This window comes from Sorex fumeus, unplaced genomic scaffold, assembly GCF_029834395.1.
Source record: "Sorex fumeus unplaced genomic scaffold, SorFum_2.1 ptg000024l, whole genome shotgun sequence".
NCBI classification, from domain to species: domain Eukaryota; kingdom Metazoa; phylum Chordata; class Mammalia; order Eulipotyphla; family Soricidae; genus Sorex; species Sorex fumeus.
Window position 1 is genome coordinate 43087326 of NW_026606081.1, and position 22042 is coordinate 43109367.

Here is a 22042-nt window from a genome sequence, read left to right on the forward strand (position 1 = left end):
CTTGAGTCTTTTAAACTAAGTTCACAACATTATGTGTCTAGACATAAAATTCCGTTTATAAATGTTCCAAAATTTGGAAATATTAACGATTGGTTCTTCTGTCTTATTTTTATCTTTATCCCTCAGTTTTGGATTACTATCCCCAGACTCTGGAAGAATTTATGAACATTCTCACTGTGTGTTTTAATCTCTTTGTTGATCCATGTTTCATATTTTAAATAATTTTTAGATTTATCTGTAATTATCTTCTTGAATGGTACCACGAAATCTCAATTACTCTAATGTAGTGAAGTGAGAGTTTTATGGGGCACATAAAATTGCAAGTCTCTGGCGATGTTTAGCCTTTATCCAAGTTATTATTGCTTTTAATCAAAATTATTACATCTCTGGGGACAAAACAAATGTGACTTTTCTGGCATGCTTCATACTTTAATTTTTGATCTAGTGATTTTTTTTTTTTTTGGTGGGAGAGGGTGTGTTAGCTGTATTTTCTAAGAAACTACTTGTCAACACATAAATTAGAAAACAATTGGGGGTAGGTCCTGGGCCACATCCGGAGGGGTTCAGGGTTTATTCCTGGCTCAGTTCTTGGTTCTCCCGGCAAAGTTTTGGCGGTCGTATGGAGGTTTAGGGGATCATACATGATGGTCTGGATCAATTTGGATTAGTTGTACGAAAGACATGCTCCTTAACCCCTTTGATATTTCTGCAGTCTGTTTATAATAAAAAGTTTGTTTTAAAACATTTTGTTGATTGAGGGTCAGCAATTTACAGTACTGTTTAAATTGTTTGTAAAGGGATTTTAATAGTCAGTATCAGATTATTCTAATGTTATTTTATGTCCTCAAAGGACTAATTTGAAACTTAGATTTTTTTCTAAGTTAGCTTTAAAAATTACTACATTTTTAAATGTCTCAAAATTCAAACAAATCAACAAGATTAACATAATGGTCTGCAGAATATTTTTTTTTGCTTGCATTTTTGTTTTTAATTGACTGAGCAATGATTTTATTGGCTCTTGGCTGAAGTGTATTAGAGATTTAGCTTCCTTGTCAGTTGGGAAAATTTTTTGTTTTTATTCCATTTTCCCTTTTGTAATACTTTCTGAGCATGTTCTCTCAGAGAAATTTTCATAAACTCACAATTATTAATAATATACAGATTCAATATTAATGAATAGATTTTTTTTAAGTTTGAGTTTTTTCTAGATTTTAGCTGATACATGGAATGTACAATGAATATAAATTTTTGTCTAAAGCCTTCCTAAACCTCTTTATGAAAAATCCAAAGAATGATTCAAACATAGACTGAGAAGATTTCACTCGTTTTTCCCTAGCACATGAAAACATTACTTTATGAAATAATGTCAAAGTCATGCAGATCATACTATTGGAATTCATTCAATATTGAGTATAATATTGTTTTAAAAGTATGAAAATTCTTTTCATTTATTTATTTTTTATTTTTTTGGCTTTTTGGGTCACACCTGGAGATGCACAGGAGTTGCTCCTGGCTCTGCACTCAGGAATTACCCCTGGTGGTGCTCAGGGGAGCATATGGGATGCTGGGAATCGAACCTGAGTTGGCCATGTGCAGGGCAAACACTCTACCCATTGTGCTATTGCTCCAGCCCAAAAGTATGAAAATTCTTAAGATATTTTAGCACATCAATTTTTAATTAAGCATTTATAAGCACTCTATGAAATGTATAGCTACTATCATTTTGTATTGTACTGAGTACTTGTCTATACTAAGCAAAATCTTTCTTAAATTTTCAAGCCTCGACTTGCATGTGAGGTCTTGGGCTTGATCCCTGGTGCAGGAAAAACAAAACAACTGACTAACCAGCCAACCAATCAACCAACACATTTTAGCTAATCAAAACTCATGGGGCCAGGGAAATAGTACAGGCGATAAGGTACTTTCCTTGAATTAGGTTGATCCTGGTTCAACCCTTGAGCGCAGAGCCAGAGTAAGCCCTGAACACCACTCAGTATGGTATAACTTGCCCACCCACACCCCCAAACCACAATAGAAGTTCACGGGTTTTTTTTTTTTTGAGAGGTGTTCAATCAGCAGTGATCAGGACTCACTCCTCCTGGCTCTGTGTTCTGTCATCAATGCTTTGGAATCAAAAATAGTATCAAACAGGGGCAACTTCATGCAAGCTGCCCTAACCCCTGCATTATCTCTCCAGTGCATAAGTTTAATATTTGGAAAAGCTTCTTTTTGAGTAAGATATTTTAAAGCCATTTTAAATATAGCCAACATGTTTTATTCCCCAAAAATGAAAGGTCACAGTACACTGAAAAAAATGTCAATAATAGGGACATTCTATGCTATTAGTTGATTCATTTGGCCCTAAATTCTAAAGTTTCTTGTGCTAAAATATTTGTAATTGTTAAATGTACTGAGTCATGGATTTAAGTCTGAAACTTCCTTTTATATAAAAGATCCTATAGCAGCATTCTCCTGCAAAACTTCATCAAATCTGACATCTGGTTAAAGGAAAAGAAAAATGGAGTAGGGAGATCACTGCAAAGTACCAAGTTATGCTTCTAGTGTAAGATGGTAATGGACCAAATTGACCAGCTTATAATACAATTTCATTTTATTTTAAACATATTTTGCATGATATAAAAATATTGATCACAGTGAGTTTTACCAATTGTTATTGTTATAAAAATGAATGCAGAAACAATATTTTTTTAGTGGAAATAAATTATGTAGTCATTTTTCTTTTTTAATCACAAGAGTAAAAACTTCAGCTGTTTGGTCATTGGTAGAAAACCAGTCTTTGAAAGAGGCCTTTTGCCAATGAGCTCCAGTCTACTTCCGTCAAGTTCTCCACGTGGTTCGGTCAACACTGGCTTTTGTCTTTGTCATCACGGTGGCACAATGGTCTCTCTGTTCACAGACCATTTCACTGTGGCAACCTGGGTTTCCATGAGACAGAGTTGACGAACCGGACAAGAGTGACCCTTAGTTCATGTGTGGTCTTTTCCAGTACGAGGGGACACAGCGGCACACTTCTTCGCTAAATGAAAGTCCTTGGTCACAGTGCTTGGGCCGGTTTGGACACGGTCTTCTGTAACAACTGTAGAAACAGAGAGGAACAGACTTTGTATAAAGACCAAGGCAATGAATGCATCTCTCCACCCAGGGCCCTTCTGGAGTTTTCTACAGTTCACACCAGGACACAACAACTCCCTGAATCATGAAGTTGGCCTTGGTCTTAGAAACTGTTCAAGTGCGTGCTTGGGAACGACAACAGTTAGAGGAACGGGAAAGCCTTAAAAAAAATCCAATCAAATCTTGATAGAAGAAATAGAAGAATGGGATGTGGTCAGCCCTGGTTCATTGGAAGTGCATTCTCTGCTTCGTGGGGGACGGGGACATGAAACTGACATTTTGAGGGAGGATATTTAAGGTCTGCTGAGTTCCTCTGATCACTGAGCATAAGTGTGCAGCCTGTATGGAACCCAGACGCGAAGGCTCTGAAGACCGGCCCTTCAGGGCGTGCTCAAGTCCACAGCACAGCCCCTCACCCATGCCCCTCCGCTGGGAAGGCAGCTGGCCCCAAGACGGTGAATCACTATCTTCCCCATATGGGCTCCACGTGGAAACAAGTGAAGGGAAACAAAAAGGGCCGCAGCTCACTGTAGCTCTCTGCCCTCCTCCCGCAGACTTCTAGTTTCTAGGCAGGGTGTAAGGAAACTCAGTAAGTGATCTGCTAGGGCTGTCAGGAACCCTCTCATGCTCCAATCGATCAAAACTATTTTAAGTTTTAGTCTGTAATTTTTTAATTTTAAAAATTATTTTTAATCGAATTACAGTGAGATACACAGTTATAAAAGTTGTTCACGATTGCGTTTCAGTCATACAATGTTCCAATCAGTGTGCATTTCCCACCACCAATGGCCCCAGTTTCCCTCCCCTGAGCCCCCTGCCTGCCTGTATGGCAGGAACTTTCCTTCTCTATCTCTCTGTCTCTGTCTCTCTCTCTCTCTTTCTATCTGTCTCTCTCTCTTGTTCTCTCTCTCCCTACTCCCTCTGTCTCTCTGTCTCTGCCTCCCCATTTTATGTTTTCCCCCAGCTCCTTTCTCTCTCTCCTTCCTTTTGGGCTTGATGGTTTGCAATACAGATACTGAAAGGTTATCAGGTATATCTCTTTTCCTACTTTCAACTCTCAGTTCCTGTCCAAAATGATCATTTCCAACTATTACTATGAGAAAGAACCAGTCAGAACAGTTTTCAAATTGTGTTTTGGGGTCTAACAGAGAACATGAGTAACACAAGGGAATGAGAAAAGGTAGGAAGGGAAAAATACAAGATGATCAAATCTGAAATTTTTATGTATTTTTTTTATGTTTGCCTTGTGTTTGGGGATTACTCATGGCGCTGCACTCAGGAATCAATCCTGGCTGTTCCCAGGGGACAATATCAGATGCTGGGGAATGAACCCAAACTGGACACATTTCAAGGCTAATGCCCTATCCATTGCACTATAGCTCCAGCCTCATAGACCTGAAAATTTTAAAGTGAACTAGAAATAAGTCACAATTGTGGTTTGCCAGTACAAATTTTTCTGCTACAGAAAAGGAAGTATAGCTAGTTAATTTTTTTTTTAAGTTTCAAGTATGTATGTGTTGTTATAAGACAACTGGTATACTTAACTAAAAAAAACATTTAGTAATCAAAGACAATGGCTGGTGATGTCAGAGGACCAAGGGTGCCCACTGACCAATATTTATGGAGTAAATATTAGGAATTTCTAGGCTTCTAGAATAGATTTCTAGAATAAATATTTGGAATTTCTACATTTCTAGAATAAATAATATGAAAATAAGGAATTCGTATATTTTCAAAGTATTAAGTGACTTTTGCTTCTATACATATGTAAAATCTGGAATTAGATTTTTTAAAAATAAATCTAGAGAGCACTTCAGAAAAAGAACTTTATGAAACAAGGTATCATATTATTAGAACTACAATGATATAAATCTTGTATTCTAAGTTAACACAAGAATTCTATGCAAAAATGATGGCTGTTAGTTTATAAATATTAAAATTTCAGGATTTTCTATGTATACCATGTTCACTCAGGGACTCAAAATATAAAATGTTCTAGCAAGCTTTAATTAGATTTAGCCTTTATATTCTCTGCGTTTAATAATTAGAGTAGAAATACTCAAATAAAGTTGAAAAAAGTATTTGTTCAAAGTATTATTAAAAATAAAAGGATTTCTATAAAGTACTTGAAAATAATAATGGAAGGTAAAAATCATCATCGAGATAACTAGATTTACTCGTCTCCTTATGCAGCTAAAATGTTAGTGTGCAGAAATCCTCAAAAATATACATTGATAGCACAAAAGACTCGAGAATTGAAATACTGACCCTGAAGGAAAAAGTAATATTGAACACTGATGCGGATACGAATTTTTAAGTAAATGAAAGGAAAGTTGCAAATAATATGAACAAACCTTGTTGAAGGGCATTATCATTCATTTTTAAATAGCGGGTGAGCAAGAAACCCTTGAAGGTGATTAAGAACAAGCAATCTGAAAATGGAAAGGGTAGTATGGACAGCATTATGTGAGTCCTCCGAGAAAAATGCTCAGGCCTGTGAATATGCACAGAAAGGAAGGCACTAGGCGGCCAAGAAGCTAGCTCTGGCTTGGTCTCCACAGTGTAGATGGTCCCATGGGTACCGCAAGGGGTCACTCCTGAGCACAGAGCCAGGAATAGTCCCTGAGCACCACTGGGAAGGTGCTAAATACGTACTCCTTTCCCAATAAAGAAAAAAAAATGTTATGGAGAGATGGACACAAATGTTAATGCCTAGTCTTGCAGCAATTCTGAAAAGGACAGTGTATGCAACATCCTAGTAAGATGCTAATAAAATAGATGAACTCTGGACTTTCATAAATTGATGAAAAAGGAAAATAGAATTGGATATGTCACAGGCAGGGAAGTGGGTGGACATGGCTGGTGGAGCAATGTTAAAGAAATGGCTAGAAACTATTAAAAACACGGATTTGGTTCAAATAATATACCACCTTATTCCCAGATTAAAGACAAGGAAGTTCAGTGTTGACTACTAAAAATGTCTGAGTCCATGTGGATGGAATTGAGGTGATTATGATAAATGAAAGTAAATTAGAGTGTGAGACATTTACAGGATGGTTTCACTCTTATGAGGAAAATAAATACGAGAAGCAAAAAACTCAGGAAAACGCAACACAAGTAAGTCTATGACTAAAAACTATGGTAGTTACAGTGGCAAAGGGAAAGAAAGGGAGTGATGGAGGGATGGGGTCCTTTCGGATACATAAATTAGAACTTAGGTGGTTGATGGGTAAAGCACATACACATATTAAAGAATGAATCTTTACCTCTGAATTCATGCACTATTGTCATTCAATGACAAATAAATGAACCTTGATATACAAAAGTCTAAGTTCAGTAACTTATTTTTTTATCATAGAAGAGACCAAAATTAAAATTTAAAAAATGAGTCTTAAGTGCCATTTCAGAAGATATAAATTCATTTCTCTAGATCCATTCAATATTAGTTTAAATATTTTTACTCTAAATATGGCACTCTCATTATTTATAAATTTTGCACAACATTTTTCTATACTTTGAATAGTTCTTCTAATTTTTGGTGAGGCAGGTGTGCACTGCGGGGTTACTCTGAAAATGACATACGCGAGTCTGTCCATCCTCTGCCTCTTTCTCCTTCAGCTGAGATCCATTACCACAGCCTCTCTCAGGCAACAATTACAAGTGGATTCTAAGCTTGGGTCTGATTTTAGTTACCAGAGCACCTGTTCTGCTCATTTCAAAGAAAACCTAGTTCAATAAAAGTTTTTTTTCTGTGTTAAAAACAAAACAAAATACCAGATCCATCTTCCAGAACCTACAGGTCTCATTATAACAGGAAGCCACTCCCGGGAGAAAATCACAGCTGGGAAGATAACCAAGAGCTGCTATGAAGAATTCTCACCTGCATGTTTGATGCTGAAATTTCTTTCCTTTTAAGAAGCATTTCTGTGGACTCTCTGTACATTCACAGGCACATTTCCCGGGGTTTAGGGGTTGATTTCTTGGGCAGGTTCTTTTACATACACACTGGCATGTGTTTTCATCAAATTCTCTGTTAGCCCCACATGAACTGGGGAAAAGTTTGTTTTTACAGACACATTGGCATGAGTTTCTGTCTAGTTCTTTGTGGGGTCCACAGCTGGAAGGTCGAAGTCCCCCTCTGCAGACACACTGACAGGTCTCTTCATCCAGCTCCTGGTTGGGCCCACAGACATCATGGAATCCACCGGCAGCGTCTAGACAGATAGTGAGAACATCTTTATGCTTTACCTTGCATGGTTCCATGTGTGACGCAAAATGATCCCAAACATTTATAAGAACCTTCCTTTTTGTTTTCATTACAGATTGAGCTTAAACACAGGACTATTCCTTTACAAACAAGCTCACATCAATACCCACAGGAAGTATAAAATGCCGCAATTCATGGTCACTTCTTTGACAGAATGATGATCAAACTATGCTACATGTGGTTTTCACATTTATCAAAATAGAGACCTAAGCTTGGCACTTAGAAAGTCTTCAAAACATCACTTACCATCTCCAGCATCAGAGGAAAAAAGAAAATCTTGCTGAGCCAGGCATCTGCAGATGTGATTATTCCACATGTAATTTGTGGGGCAAGTCTCATTGGCACCTTGGCACCTTTGGAAGAGAGAGATGCTGTAAAGCAATAGTGCAACTGCTAGAAAGATGGCATTGTTTCTTTATTATGTTTGCATTTCATAACTAATAGGTCTTTTAAGAGCACTTAAAAGGAGGTAAGAATATATAAAGGTAATGTAAATTTCTCTCTAGAATGAACTTGCTATCAGATTCTATTCTCAGAGTTGAGTATGAATGATTCTGAACATCATGATATCTATTTTAGCTTACACTGTGGTTTGAGACCCCACAAAAGGACTGTGTAATTAAGAAAGTATTTCAAAATTCATTTCTTCATGATTATCAGTAAATGTTTTATTTGTATACCTATTTCATATATTGATAAACAGAGTTCACAAATATTCGCCTTTAGGGGTCACAACTGAATATATTTAAGAAGCCCTGGCTAGTACATTATTTGAATCACTTTTATGGATATTATTTTTTTGACTAATAAATTTATTTGCATAAGCCCAGTGTTTCATTTGTGAAAATGAGATAAAGTCTTTAATTTCTCCCCTCTGAAACCTTCTTTTCCCATTATACCATGTAAGATTTTAGAAAGCATTATGTCATTTCACAGAATTATGCTTTATTTTTTAGTAGTGGCAAAATATTATAAAACTATAATTAATTTTATATTGGGAACTACTAACTTACTTCCAAATATTTCTTTTACAATCATACAAATATATAATCTTTACTGGTTTATTTTTTAGTCATAGACTGCCATAACTATAAAGGTCGTATTAACATAAAATTAGAACTTTTTCACACTCCATCAGAAAGGTTTAAAATAACATGCCTTCCTTCCTCTCATCTCCTTCCTTCCTTCCTTCCTTCCTTCCTTCCTTCCTTCCTTCCTTCCTTCCTTTTTTCCTCCCTCCCCCTCCCTCCCTACTTCCCTTCTCCTTTCTTCTCATCCTTTTCTTTCTCTGGCCCCTAATAGTACAAATTCTGTATGGAATTTTGGAACCGGAAAATAAAATCTAAAATTGTAATAATTTCTTCCTTTAGCTGGTCCACCCACTTTGAGGTCCACCACCTGCTCTTCTGTCTAGAAGTCTCCACAGTTCCCCCATGGAGTGGAGCATGTCCACTCATTTCTTTCAGTATGCCAATGTATTGCCCCTCTTGCCCTTCTACCCAACATCATTTGTTGTGAATATAAATGACTGTTTGGACCTCTGTCTCTCATCTCTTCTTAAATTTCTTAAATGATCCCATCTCCCACACCTATGTGCTTGTCTATGATGGAAAGTTTAGAGTAAAACAAAAAAGCAGCATCTTGTTTGCTCTGTGACAAAAGCTGCTTCATCTTCATATATCCGACGAAATATCAGCAAACACTTTTTTGAGTTTTTCAGTCTATGAAGAAAGGGTTAATTTTCTACAGGCACTATCAGCTCCCGATAAGCATGTTATGTTTGGGGCTGTCTTGCCCTGCATCACTATTCCTCCCCTCTTGAAAGAACCCAAACTATGCTTACAATTTGTATTTTTGGTTAACCAGATGTTGGTCCTGGACACACAGTCTTTTAAACCAGAAAAAAGGAAGAGAAAGGAAAAAAAGAACTAAGTTGTTTTTCTTTTTCAAAGAACTGTGACTTATGCAATATATGTCCAAGGGGGAAAATTATCACATTTTGATTTAGATGGAACTATTTCTCTTATTAAATTTCTCAAAACAGTTCTTAGGTCATTTGAAATGAATGTTAACATTCTTAAAAATAAATTCAATTGTTAGCACTGAATGAATTTAATGTGGGAAGCAAATTTAGGTATCAGCAATTGCCATCTGCAGATCTTTATTTATTTAAAAAAATTATTAGTGAAACACCATGAGTTGTAGACTTACAAATTTTTGTGCTTGTGTTTCAATTATACAATGTTCGAGTACCCATCCCTCCACCAGTGCCCATTTTCCACCACCACTGATCCCAGTATCCCTCCCACCCCCCATCCCCCCATGCCCCCCTGCCTCTGTGGCAGAGCATTCCCTTTGTTCTCTCTCTCCTTTTGGGTGCTGTGGTTTTCAAAAGAGGCATTGAGTGGCAATCAGGTTCGATCTATAGTCTACTTTCAGCATGCATCTCCCATCCTGGGAGGATCCTCCCAACACCCTTTATTTGGTGCTCCCTTCTCTATCTGAGCTGCCTTTCCCCCTAGCATGTGCGGTTGGCCTCCAAGCCATGGAGTGAACCTTCTGGTACTTATCTCAGCTATTCTTGGGTGTTAATCTTCTATTTTGTTACTTTATGTTCCCCCAGATGAATGCAATCTTTCTATGTCTGTCCCTCTCTTTCTGACTCATTTCACTTAGTATGTAGTACTTTCCATGTAGTAGTACTTGCATGTAAATTTCATGACTTCATCTTTTCTAACAGCTACATAGTACTCCATTTTGTAGATGTACCAAAGTTTCTTTAAACAGTCATCTGTTCTCAGGCACTCAAGTTTTTTCCAGATTCTGGCTATTGTAAACAGTGCTGCAATGAAAAAACAAGTGCAATCACGGGCAGATCTTTAAAGAAGATATCTTCACTGCAACCCCAAGGGCTAACATTCTGCTCTCCCTGTGGTGCATATTGTCCAAAGTTATCTTCCTCAAATAACTGCTAAGTCTTGCTATCTCCGGAACCTAATTCAGTTTCCAGTATGCACTCACAGGGTCTTATTCTTCAGAGCATCTTTTTATGATTCAACGGGACATTCAAAGATGCTGTCTATTCTCGTAAGGAAAGTAACCTATAGCCACTTTAATAATGTTGATAAGCAACTAAACAGGGTGTTTCTCAAAGGCCAAATATTGATGTCATTTCAGTTTCACTCACTGTGATTAATACCACCTAAACTTTAATCATAGATGAAAGAAGAGTAAAAAAGAGTAACAGATCATTATTTATGTTACCAATTTTTTTTTTGCTCAAGATTGCTGCCTGGATAGCATCTGGGGTGTGTGTGTGTGTGTGTGTGTGTGTGTGTGTGTGTGTGTGTGTGATCGGGGGGGAGTAGATAGTGCTTTTTTATTATTAGAAACACAGTTCAGTCTTCAATGCCAATTTATTCCCCTGTTAATGTTAAAAAATTACCACTTGCTTCCATCAGTCTATCCTGCAATCAATGGCCAAACATGCTTCATATTCCATAGACAAAATGTTTAAAAGCAACTCACTATGCCACATCATAGCTCATTTTTTCTTTCTTATTTCAGAAAAAGTAGTACTATGCTATTTTCTTCTGAGTCATCTCCAAGGCTAGCAGTTCCAGGGGTGTTTGCATGTTTGGGTCCTTCTTGTACTTGCAAAAGAAATACTTCACTCTTCTCTGTCTTGGTTTTGGGGACACAGTCAATAGTACTCAGAATTTACTCCTGGCTCTGCATTCAGGAACCACTCCTAGCAAGGCTGAGGGGACCACATGTGTGCCAGGGATTGAACTCGGGTTGGTTGAGTGCAAATCATGTACCTTATTCCCTGGACCATCTCTGGGCCCCAACACTTTACTCTTTTCATTCTATCTCTCCCCAGCTCTTCTTGATTATATTGTTCCCATTATTATAGAGCTACTACAACCATGTTCAGTGCTGGGGATCTAACTGGGGTTGGCCACATGCGGTGTCTTAGCCTGCTTTATCCAGGCTTATTGGCCCCTGTGATTTTATTTCTTTTAAAGTGCTATTATATGCACTGCTTCTCATATCCCACTTGGTAACACTTTAATGTGCTCCCCCCTTGAACTAGAGTCTGGTAACTTCCATAGAAATTTATTTTTTCTCCATAAAAATTTGCAGCTCTGCTGTGTGCCCCCATGTTCTTGCTCTCTGAGATCATATTTTTCCTCTTTTCTTTTCCTCATTTCCCACTTCTTATTTATCTTATGGAATGTTCTAGAAGTATCCTCTCTGAACCTCCTATTTTGTTCTTCTCATCCACTACTCACTCCACCAGGGTCTTCTTTTTTTGAGAACAAATGAAACCATCATGTCCCAGCTGCTATATATTAATGGCTCATGAGAATCACCAAATAATAAAATTTCCACCCTTGGTGCAATGGATTAAATTCTGTTTTTGTCTTGAGATTCAAGCAGAGCTGCATGTCTCATACACTGTACAGTCACACTTGCCTCTACCCCAACATATCAATTTCACTCAGTTTACACTTCTGACACACTTGCGGAGTTTTTTTTTTTTGGACCCTATTATTTATTCTGTCTCAATAGCCTAGCACAACTTCAGTCCCTAGTGAGTAAAAATAACTGCTTGTTAAATGACTGTTTCATATACTCAGTCTATTAAAAATATTTAACTGTATTTAATTGAACTCTTACTAAATTCTTTTACTTAAGGAATTATATTAGTCATTTTTAAAATATACCACATTTCCTTGTTTTGTAATTGTAAGACAACATAAATATTTCATGAATGAATAAATAAACACTGCTTTTACCAAGCAGAAATATCTAGGGCATCACTTCTTAACCGCAAATGTTTCCTTTCATAAAAAGAAAACCTCCACCAAGGGGTCAAAAAGTTTAATTTGAAGAAAAATAAGGGAGAAAATAGTTGGAAAAAGACTCAATTGCCAGAGCATTAACATGAGGACTGATCACGAATCATTTCTGCTAGAGATAACCTTGCCTACCTCTGGAATTCCTGATATATTTTGATGCTGTTGCTATTTAGACATGAGAATTTTGCTCGAAGTACTAAAATCCTCGTGAGTTATCCGGAGAAAGCAAGGGTAAAGAACAAAAGGACTTGATTTTTATCTTTTTCTGGCACTTTTGTCTGTTTAGTACAATACATGCTAATTAACATTCCTCGGGATCAATTTTCTCATATGAAAAATGTTAGTTAAAAATAGCCGCCAACATTTAGTAGTGGCTCACTATGTGTCTATCACTGTACTAACAGTTAGCAGGATTATGGGCTGTAAACTCCCTACATCTACATGAGAAGGATTATTATTATTATTATGTGGTGCTAGGATTTCTATGCGTAACACTAGTGGATAGATCATGCTGATTAGATTACAAATGGTACAAGGCAGCATTATACAAAATATTTTTCTTTTGGTTTTTGAGCCACAGCCGAGTGATGCTTAGGGCTTACTCCTGGTTCTGTGCTCTTGTATCACTCCTGGCAGGGCTCGGGGGACCCTCTGTGGTATCTGGGATGGAACCAGGATTGGCTGCATACAAGGCAAATGCCGTTGCCACTGAACAGCTCCCCAGACCCTTGTTTTTCTCTTCATCCTTTGTTTAATAGATGATGGAAAGTTACCAAAAAGTTTACAGAATTGAGCAAAATTGTAGGGCCTGATAAACACGTATTAAATTTTCTGAAGTCACTGCCCGCAGAGTTGCCCTCTAGACCCTACACTCTGTGATGTCTATTATGAATGCAACCACCTGGCGATGCCAGTATTTTCATGAGATAATAATGTCAGGTGGATGCTTGGTGCATAGCAATATTTAGTAAAATAAAATACCATTAAAATATGAAGATAGCGGGTGAATGCACTGAAGTCAAAGGAAGCCAAAGTCGTCTTTGAACTCTTGTATGATATCTAGAAAGTAGGGCCAAAGAGATAGTCCAGGGGGTAAGGGACTTGCCCTGCATGTGGCTGACCCAATTCAATCTCAGGCACAGCATATGGTCTGATGATTGCCCTCCCCCACAATACTGTCTAGTCAGGGTGTGGCCACACACACAATCAATAACTCCAGAACTTCTTGGCTCACTTTCCAGACTCAACAGTTGTTTTATGAATGACTCTGCATGAATTATTCTTTTAACTACTGACTCATGCTTATAAATCATGTAAAACAAATGGTCTGCTCCTTATTTAACTTCAGAGTAATGGTCCTAGAATGCCAAAGGTTTGAAAAGGCTGTCTTTTTTCCCTTTTTTCAGAGCTTTCCTTGCGTGTGGGAATGGAACAGAACAGGAATGCTGATTCAGTGGCATGAAATTGAAAAATCTCTATAAAAGCACAGCCCAGAAGCCCTTTCCTTTGAAGAATCATTAGGATATATATTTTTAAATGACATTAAAGTATTGCCACAAAACTTGAAAAAGAAACTACTAACTTCTAGACAGACAACAGTTAACAAAGGGGTCTTGCCTTTTGCTTTCAGTCAGCAGTTCCAGGTTTAAATTCATTACCTCATTGCAAATTTAATACCTATTGGGCTAGATAGAGAGGGAAAGAGGTGGCAGATATGCCTGAAGAGTAGACCCATGGCATCACCATACAAATAACACTGGGTATTGATCCTGTCATTTCTTCGGTGGGGAGTGTCTCTCTAAAAATGATCTATGCAACTATCACTGCAATCAAATGCAGAACATTTTTATCACCCCAAAAGTTTTGTCTCATCCCCATTTAGTCAATCCTTGCCACTAGATTTCAGAATAACTGAACTGCTCCTCTCTATCTAGATATTTGTCTCTTTCAGGGATTTGACATCATTTAAATAATTTGAATGATTTAAAATCATTCAAAACATCATTCTTTCAGTCTTGCACCTTTCACTCAGTTCAAAGTTTGTGCGATTGACCGATTCTGTTTGTCTAATTTCTTCTTTTTTGTATTGATTGGGAATGTTCCACTGTACAGCTACACTGACTTCATTATTTATTCACCTTGGAAGAACATTTGGTTGGTTCGTTACTGGCCAACAAAGATTACATGGACATTGGTGCACAGGCTATTGTGTGCAAATATGGTATTTCTTTTGGGTAAATCTGGAGGAGGGGAATCTCTTTGGAGAATTTTTGGGGTTTTTTTGTTTGTTTTAGGGCCACACTCAGCAGTGCTCAGTGCTCCTGGATCTACACTCAGGAATCACTCTTGTTGGGCTCAAGAGACCATATGGGCTTCCAGGAATCAAACCCAGGCTGGCCCTGGGAAGGCAAATGTCTTACCCATTGTACAATCTCTCTGGCCCCTGGATCATGTGTGAATGCATATTTGAGACCATAAGCAACTGCCCAAAGTGATTGGGTTACTTGATGTTGCCATCATGGATATTTTAGAATTCCTGTTGTACATAACCCCCTTTCCGACTCAAGGCTCTATCAGTCTTTTTAATTTTCAATATTGAGGTTATCCATCAACTCTTCCTTAAGACATTAATATATTCATTACATTAAGAAAATTTTGTTAGAAATGAGTGAAGAGCAAGTTTTATATAGCCATAGACAAGATTGCTATAATGATGTGATTTTGCTATCAATAGGAGGTATTTAAGGGTTGATAATTTTCTGCCATGAATCAAAAATTTTAACAGAACAAAAAAGTTAACACAAGGTATATTCTTTCAGAATTCATAGTTAAGTCAAATCATTGGTTATAATCCCTATGATTTTTGTGCATGAATGGTACCTGAAAGAACATTTGGGGGCAAAGGGAGTCTCAAGCAATGATAGGGAGACCAGGGGCACCCCAAGGAATATGGAGTTAACTGGGCCAGCAGGAAATCCCTGCCGAGTTCAGGGGCTACCCCAATTACAGGCAGCAGTGCTGAGGGGTATGGGGGGGGCAGGTGGTATAGATCACTTCTGGAGCTGCACCCCTGACAGCTGAGTCATCTTGTTGGCCCCTCAATTGACTTTTAAATCCCATAAAAATGAATATTTACCAATTTAGATTTTATTTCTCAGGTAAGAAAATGTCAAAAAATATTGATAGCCGAGTATTACAAAAGCAATGACTCTGTAACATTGATATATATTTCTCAAAGGAAATCATCTTTTGAGTAGAACTTTTTGAAGTGGGTCACAATTCACATTAACAATTCACAACAGGTAAGACAAACAATTTTTGGGGGGAGGGGGTGTGCCACACCCAGCCCTGCTCTGTGCTCAGGAATCACTTTGGTAGACTTCAGGGACCATATGGGATGTCAGGGATAGAACCAGGGTCAGCTGCATGCATGACAATTGTTTGTACTCTCACTTGGCCGCTTGCCCTCAACATTTTCTTCTTCTTCTTCTTCTTTTTTTTTTTTAAAGTAGGGAGGCCACACCCAGCAATGCTCTGGGTTTACTCTTGGCCAGGAATTACTCAGAAATTATTCAGGATTACTCCTGCTGGGGCTTGGGAAACCACATGGAATGCCAGGGATTGAACCTGGATTAGCTGTGTGCAAGGCAAATGCCCTACTCACTGTGCTCTTGTTCCAGTCCCTCAAAATACATGGTTTTTTTTTTTTGAGTGAGAGAGACAGAGACAGAGAGAGGGTGAGAGAGAAAAAGAAAGGGAGAAAGAGAGAGGTGGAGGATAACACAAGTTAGAAAGTATTCAAGTTAGAAAGTATTTGAGGGCATCACAAGTAAGAGGCCTGGTGCAAAAAAGGGAAAAGAAGCATTCCAGAGGGAACAATACTATAGTCAGTGTTGCACTGAGTCCTGAGGAGGGGTACTGAGGAGTACTGAGTCCTGAGGGGGAGGAATCCATACTGAATAGTGAGGAGGAGGAAATATGAGATCTGAAATGGCTTTAGGTCTTTCAAAATTCAAAAAGATCTCATTTTAAAATGTTATTTCTCTTGGGGTTTACTGCTGCTTACTAATGTGGCGTCAGCCTTAGAAGACACCTAAAGCATAAGCAAATGAGATTTGTAAAATGCTGGTGACCAGATAGCTGTGATTGGAAGGTCTGACTTGACCTGAGACTGGCTAGCACTGGGTGAGCAGCGCCTGCTGGCTGAGGCCCATGGCTTCTGCCTCGGTCGGATCCCTGGTGCTTTTGTGCATGACTGGAGTTTAGAATTAAATGGCATATTTTATTATTTAATTTTTAAAAGTTATTTCAAACCACAATTGTGTCAAATACTGAGAAAAAATGCAAATGGTGTCTAAATATGTAAGCAGTTAATTTGATATGTTGCTACCTCAATTTGATATATTATCACCTTAAAAATTGTCCAGAAGTTATACAGTAAAGCTCAATATTAACTGATTTTATATTTTTAAACTTTTAACTATGATTTTATGATATAATTTTAAAATTTACATTGAGTTAAGCTTTCTATTTCCTTTTCTATATATGTGTAAAGCACAGATATACATATAACATATAAACAGGTATAGACAGATCTGCTATATTAAAATTTTGTGGGTGAAGTTATTAGGCTAAAATGTATAAAAGAATCATCAGTGGCATAACGATGAAAAAAGATTTGAATAGCACTATAATGAAGTGCAATGTTTATAAATAAATGCTTTGTGTCTTTATAGTTTTCTATGAAGACAGGTGAACTTTATGGCTAACCTACTTTAAAACTTTGTATAGGGACAAGAGAGTACACAACATAAGTCATTTGCCTTGCATGGGGTTCAATCCCCATACCTCATATGGTCCCTTGAGACCATCAGGAGTGACTCCTGAGTGCAGAGATGGGAGTAAGCCCTGAGAACTGCTGGATGTGCCTCTCACAAAATCCTTTATTATGCATACTATATATATATGTATGAACTATGTATAGAGAGATATGCCCATTTATATATATATTTAAATATGAACTGGTAAGGACTATAAAAATATTTCATATTGCACATAGTGAAAACATGAAAAACACGGGCAAGAAAATAGACATCAATATTAATGACAGTTAATATTGGCTGGAGCAATAGCACAGCGGGTAGGGCGTTTGCCTTGCATGTGGCTGACCCTTGTTCAATTCCTCCAGCCCTCTCGGAGTGCCCAGCAAGTTATCGAGAGTACCCCACCCACACGGCAGAGCCTAGCAAGCTCCCCGTGGTTTTTTTTGATATGCCAAAAACAGTAACAACAAGTCTCACAATGGAGACATTACTGGTGCCCGCTCGAGCAAATCGATGAACAACAGGAGGACAGTGCTACAGTGCTACATTAATGATAATACTATTCTTTGGTGATTCTTAGGTTTAGACACTGAGCTAAGTTGATCATAAGAATTCAGCATTTCACTCAATTCTCTTTTCACATTTACATTTTGTATTTTAGCAAGCTGTCGTTTGAGGCATTATTAAATATTTATCAAATATTTATTTATTGTGTTACTTTCAAAGTTTTAAAAATATTTTGTAATTGACTCATAGTGAGATACACCCTTACAAAGCTGTTCATGATTAGATTTCAGTCATATCATTTTCCAACACCCATGCCATCACCAGTGCACATTTCCTACCACCAATGTCCCCAGTTTCCCTCCTGCACCCGGGACCCTTCCCCCACCACACTTTTCTTCTCTTTCTCTCTCTCTCTCTCTCTCTCTCTCTCTCTCTCTCTCTCTCTCTCTTCTTTTGGATATTATCATTTGAAATACAGATACTTAAAAGTCATCATGTATATGCATCTGAACTACCAACTTCACTGATGACTTTTGCGAGGGTTAAATTTAACCATGTATATAAAGGTCTAAAAACTTATTAATAGCCAAAGATATCATATAGGAGTTAAAGTTCTTGTCCTGTAGGCAACCGACCTTGGTTCAATCCCTGGCCCCAGATACAGTCTCCTGAGTAGTGTCAAACTGATCCCTTAAGAAATTTATAAATCTACCCAAAATAATTTCATAATCCAGTGTCACAAGCAACATTAGAAAACCTTCTGAATGCATATAAGGACAAAGCAAATCCATTAACTGCAAATGTATTAAAGAGGCAAATGTGGCTGTTTGTGGCATGTAGACAAGATGAATGCAAGAGAAAGAAACGTTTCTCTTCTAAGAAAAGACCGTGTCTTCACAAAGGCATAAAAAAGAGGTTTTTTTTCTTTTAAAGAACTGAAGGACAGAACAGAAACAAGATATGGAGCAGGAAATGAGGCTGATACTTAGGAAATCAGACATGGTGAAAGAGAGACTGTGAGCAAAGAGGAAGAAAACCAGAAAGAATTGGTGATAAAGCATCAGCAGGAGAGAACTTGGTGCGCTATCCTGTCAGCAGCTGAAAGTCACTGACTGTGTCGGGCCAGAGGAATAAAAGGGTGCCTTTGAAGTCTTAGTTATGATATTCCACAGGAGTTGCAGTTAGATTTGATACAAGAAAACTGGTATTGACATCACGGCATTCAGTCAGACACACATGTAGCATGACGTGCATGATGACAGTGAGACAGAAATAAAATAGATGGCTAGGGTGGAACAGATAGCTTCTCTGGGGCCGCAAATAATGCAAACACTTTGTTGGAATACAAGAAGAGAAATAGTTAATAACAACTGTCTAATTTCAAAGCTTCAAAGCATTTGAGAAACTCACTACAGATACCATAGAAGAAAGTTTAGGGATTTAATAAATCTGAGGTTTTGTACCTATCAGAAGTAGCATAATTATAAATATAGCACTGTAACACTGTAGCACTGTCCTCCTGTTGTTCATTGATTTGCTCCAGCGGGCACCAGTAATGTCTCTCAACAAATTGTGAGATTGTTGATACTGTTTTTGTCATACAGAATACATCAAGGGTAGCTTGCCAGGCTTTCCCGTGCGGGCAAGATACTCTTGGTGGCTTGCTGGGTTCTCCGAGAGGGGTGAAGGAATCGAACCCTGGCCGGTGGCATGCAAGACAAATCCCCTACCTGCTGTGCTATCGCTCCAGCCCATAAATATAGCAAATATATTTAATTTAATATTTAAATATAGATGACCCAATATAAAACTGCAATTTTGGCTTCTTTTTTTCCCTCCTTTTTGTTTTTTTTTGTCCATATCTAGTGCTTGCCAGGTGTTACTCCTGGCTCTACTCTCAGGAATCACTCCTAATAGTGCTTGAGCAGGCCATAAAGGAAGCCAGGGATGGAACTTTGGGTCAGCCAAGTGCGAAGCAAATACACTCCCTGCTCTACTATTGCTCTGGCCCCTGAAACTGTGATTTCAAGAATTAGTCAATCATAGGGTTAATACTTGAAGCTTTATCTAGTTTCTTTTATATGTTCAAACAAAGCATATGCTGTTACTTAACAAACCAAGAAATTAGATGTGAAGGAATACAAACATTACTTTGAATGCTAATTTGAGGTAATATTGAGAGAAAATTATTTTATGCAGTTCAATAGTACTTCAATGTTCAGTTCTTATGGTAATAAGACAGCAAGTTATATAGATCAAAAAAATTATTGAGCTAGCAGAAAGACAACCATTAATAGGTGCAGAGTATTTTTCATTGATGTTTTGTTTGTAATCAAAAAATGGCATCACGACAAAAACAGTTCTAGATTTAATAATGTATTTTAGTGTTTGCATGAAAGTTCATCAATTAGGATAAGTTATTGACAGTATTATTATTGGGGCTTTATGAGTTAATCCACAGAAATGCTTCTTTGGGTAACAGTGGGCTTCCCTATTTTCATTTAATTGTCTTCACAAATGACAATCAAATGTGTCTTCATAAAATACAGGAGAGCAAATTTCACAATATTTTTTAGAAACCATGATTAGGTGAAAATAGTTTTGTATTAGTCGAGAATGCAGATTAAAAAAAAGATTTAATTCATACTCACTGTGGAGGGGTTGCTGGCAGGGAACGTCTGATTATTGAATGAACTTGTCTGTAAACGTCCAGTTTAGACATGCATCGACAGGAAGTGTGATTGGCAAAACTGATTGTTACTGGTTTGGGGCCTTGAGAGAGAGGCACAGTAATTTCAAACAACTACAAGGAAGGGAAAAAAAGAAGAGAAATTATATAGATGCCTTGGAGTTTAGAAATTATATAGATGCCTCACATTGAATGTTGGGATCCAAAAAGAGTGATGAAATCTTTATGATTACCTCTAACTTATAGAGGGCGCTAGAGCATTTGTTGATTTCAAAGTAAAAACTGTCTTCTAAGTTTTTATCAGAATAATAAGCAGTTCATAATACTAATCTTGTATGATTATTTGAAAGTATATTATATTGCTGATAGCCAACAGTACCGGTTAATAACCAGTATGATTATAGAGCAGAAAAGTAACAGACCAAGAGGAAAAATTATTTCAAGTCCGACATTTTTCTAGATCAAAGTTTAAAACATTCTGGGAATTAAACAAATGACACAGACAGATATAGTTTTGTGATGGAATAGCAAACTTTTGGGCATACAATCTTGACATATTTGGCTAAATTTTGTTTTATGTAAACTAAATACAGAGATCGAATCTCAAAGGAGATGTTACTGGGCCTGCTTGAACAACGGGAGGACAGTGACAGTGACAGTGACAAATACAGAGATACAAAATCACTGAGAATTGGACCTTAATCTCAAATAAAACTAAAGGTAGTTTTACATTTTATCTGAGATCTTCTATGAACTCATTGCATTAAAATATAAATGCACGCACTATTTAGTATATAAAACTTTGTTTCTGGTATTTTGATGAAGGCATTATAGAAACAAACAAACAAACAAACAAACACTGTCCTCCCATTGTTCATTGATTTGCTCGAGCGGGCCCAGTAACGTCTCCATTTTGAGACTTGTTACTGTGTTTGGCACTTGTTGTTACCGTGTTTGGCATATTGAATACGTCACGGGTAGCTTGCCAGGCTTTGCCGTGCAGGCAAGAGACTCTCGGTAGCTTGCTGGGCTTTTTGAGACAAGCCGGGCTGGCTGCGCGCAAGGCAAATGCCCTACTGCTGTGCTATCGCTCCAGCCCTATAAATAGGCTTAAAATAAGGTAGGCCATTTTATGATTGTGAAGAAAAACATCAACATTTAGTTTAACAAACTACTCATCCTAAATGCCCTATTTGTGTGCAACTTCAGGTCTCTCCTCCAAAACAAATATAAATAAATTGAACAAATACAATTAGCAATGAAATCTTATTAAGTGTATTTAATTCTGAAGTTTCTTAAAATTCGAACTGTTGCCAACAATAATAGGTGAAGTGAAATCCTGGATAATAGGTAAATCCTGCACAATATTAGGTGAAGTAAAATCCTACTTGCTAAGATCAGTTCATATTTAGGAAGTTACAGATGAACCATATGCGTCATTAGTACATCCCTGGAAAACTAACTGTGACAAAAGCTCCAACATACTCCAGAATCTGACTTTTTTCTCTGCTGTAATTTCATGCCAAGAGTTGAAGATGACTAGAGGTATTAAGCAAATAGAATTCGTTGCTATCCACAGTTGTAGAGAGAATTATTTAAGTGAATCTGGATGAATGAAATACAGAACTACCTAAATTATAAGATGTAAATTTTCCTCATGTGATATGTATGGGCTGGAGAGATAGCACAATGGTAGGGTGGTTGCCTTGCAAGCCGCGGCCTGGCCACCCCTCTTCCGCCCCTCTCGGAGAGCCCGGCA

The 22042-nt window shown here is 37.6% G+C and overlaps 1 protein-coding gene across 1 annotated transcript in view; it reads right to left on the reverse strand.

Moving 5' to 3' along the window:
- Positions 1-2580: 2580 nt before the first annotated feature.
- VEGFC (vascular endothelial growth factor C) overlaps positions 2581-22042 on the reverse strand; it is a 110717-nt gene continuing 91255 nt past the window's right edge. Inside the window, exons 4-7 of the mRNA XM_056114185.1 lie at positions 20246-20397; positions 7646-7752; positions 7013-7346; positions 2581-3097 (exon numbers count right to left, since the gene is read on the reverse strand). Coding sequence (XP_055970160.1) covers positions 2983-3097; positions 7013-7346; positions 7646-7752; positions 20246-20397 — 708 coding nt within the window. The 3' untranslated portion in view covers positions 2581-2982. The remainder of the gene's footprint in view (positions 3098-7012; positions 7347-7645; positions 7753-20245; positions 20398-22042) is intronic.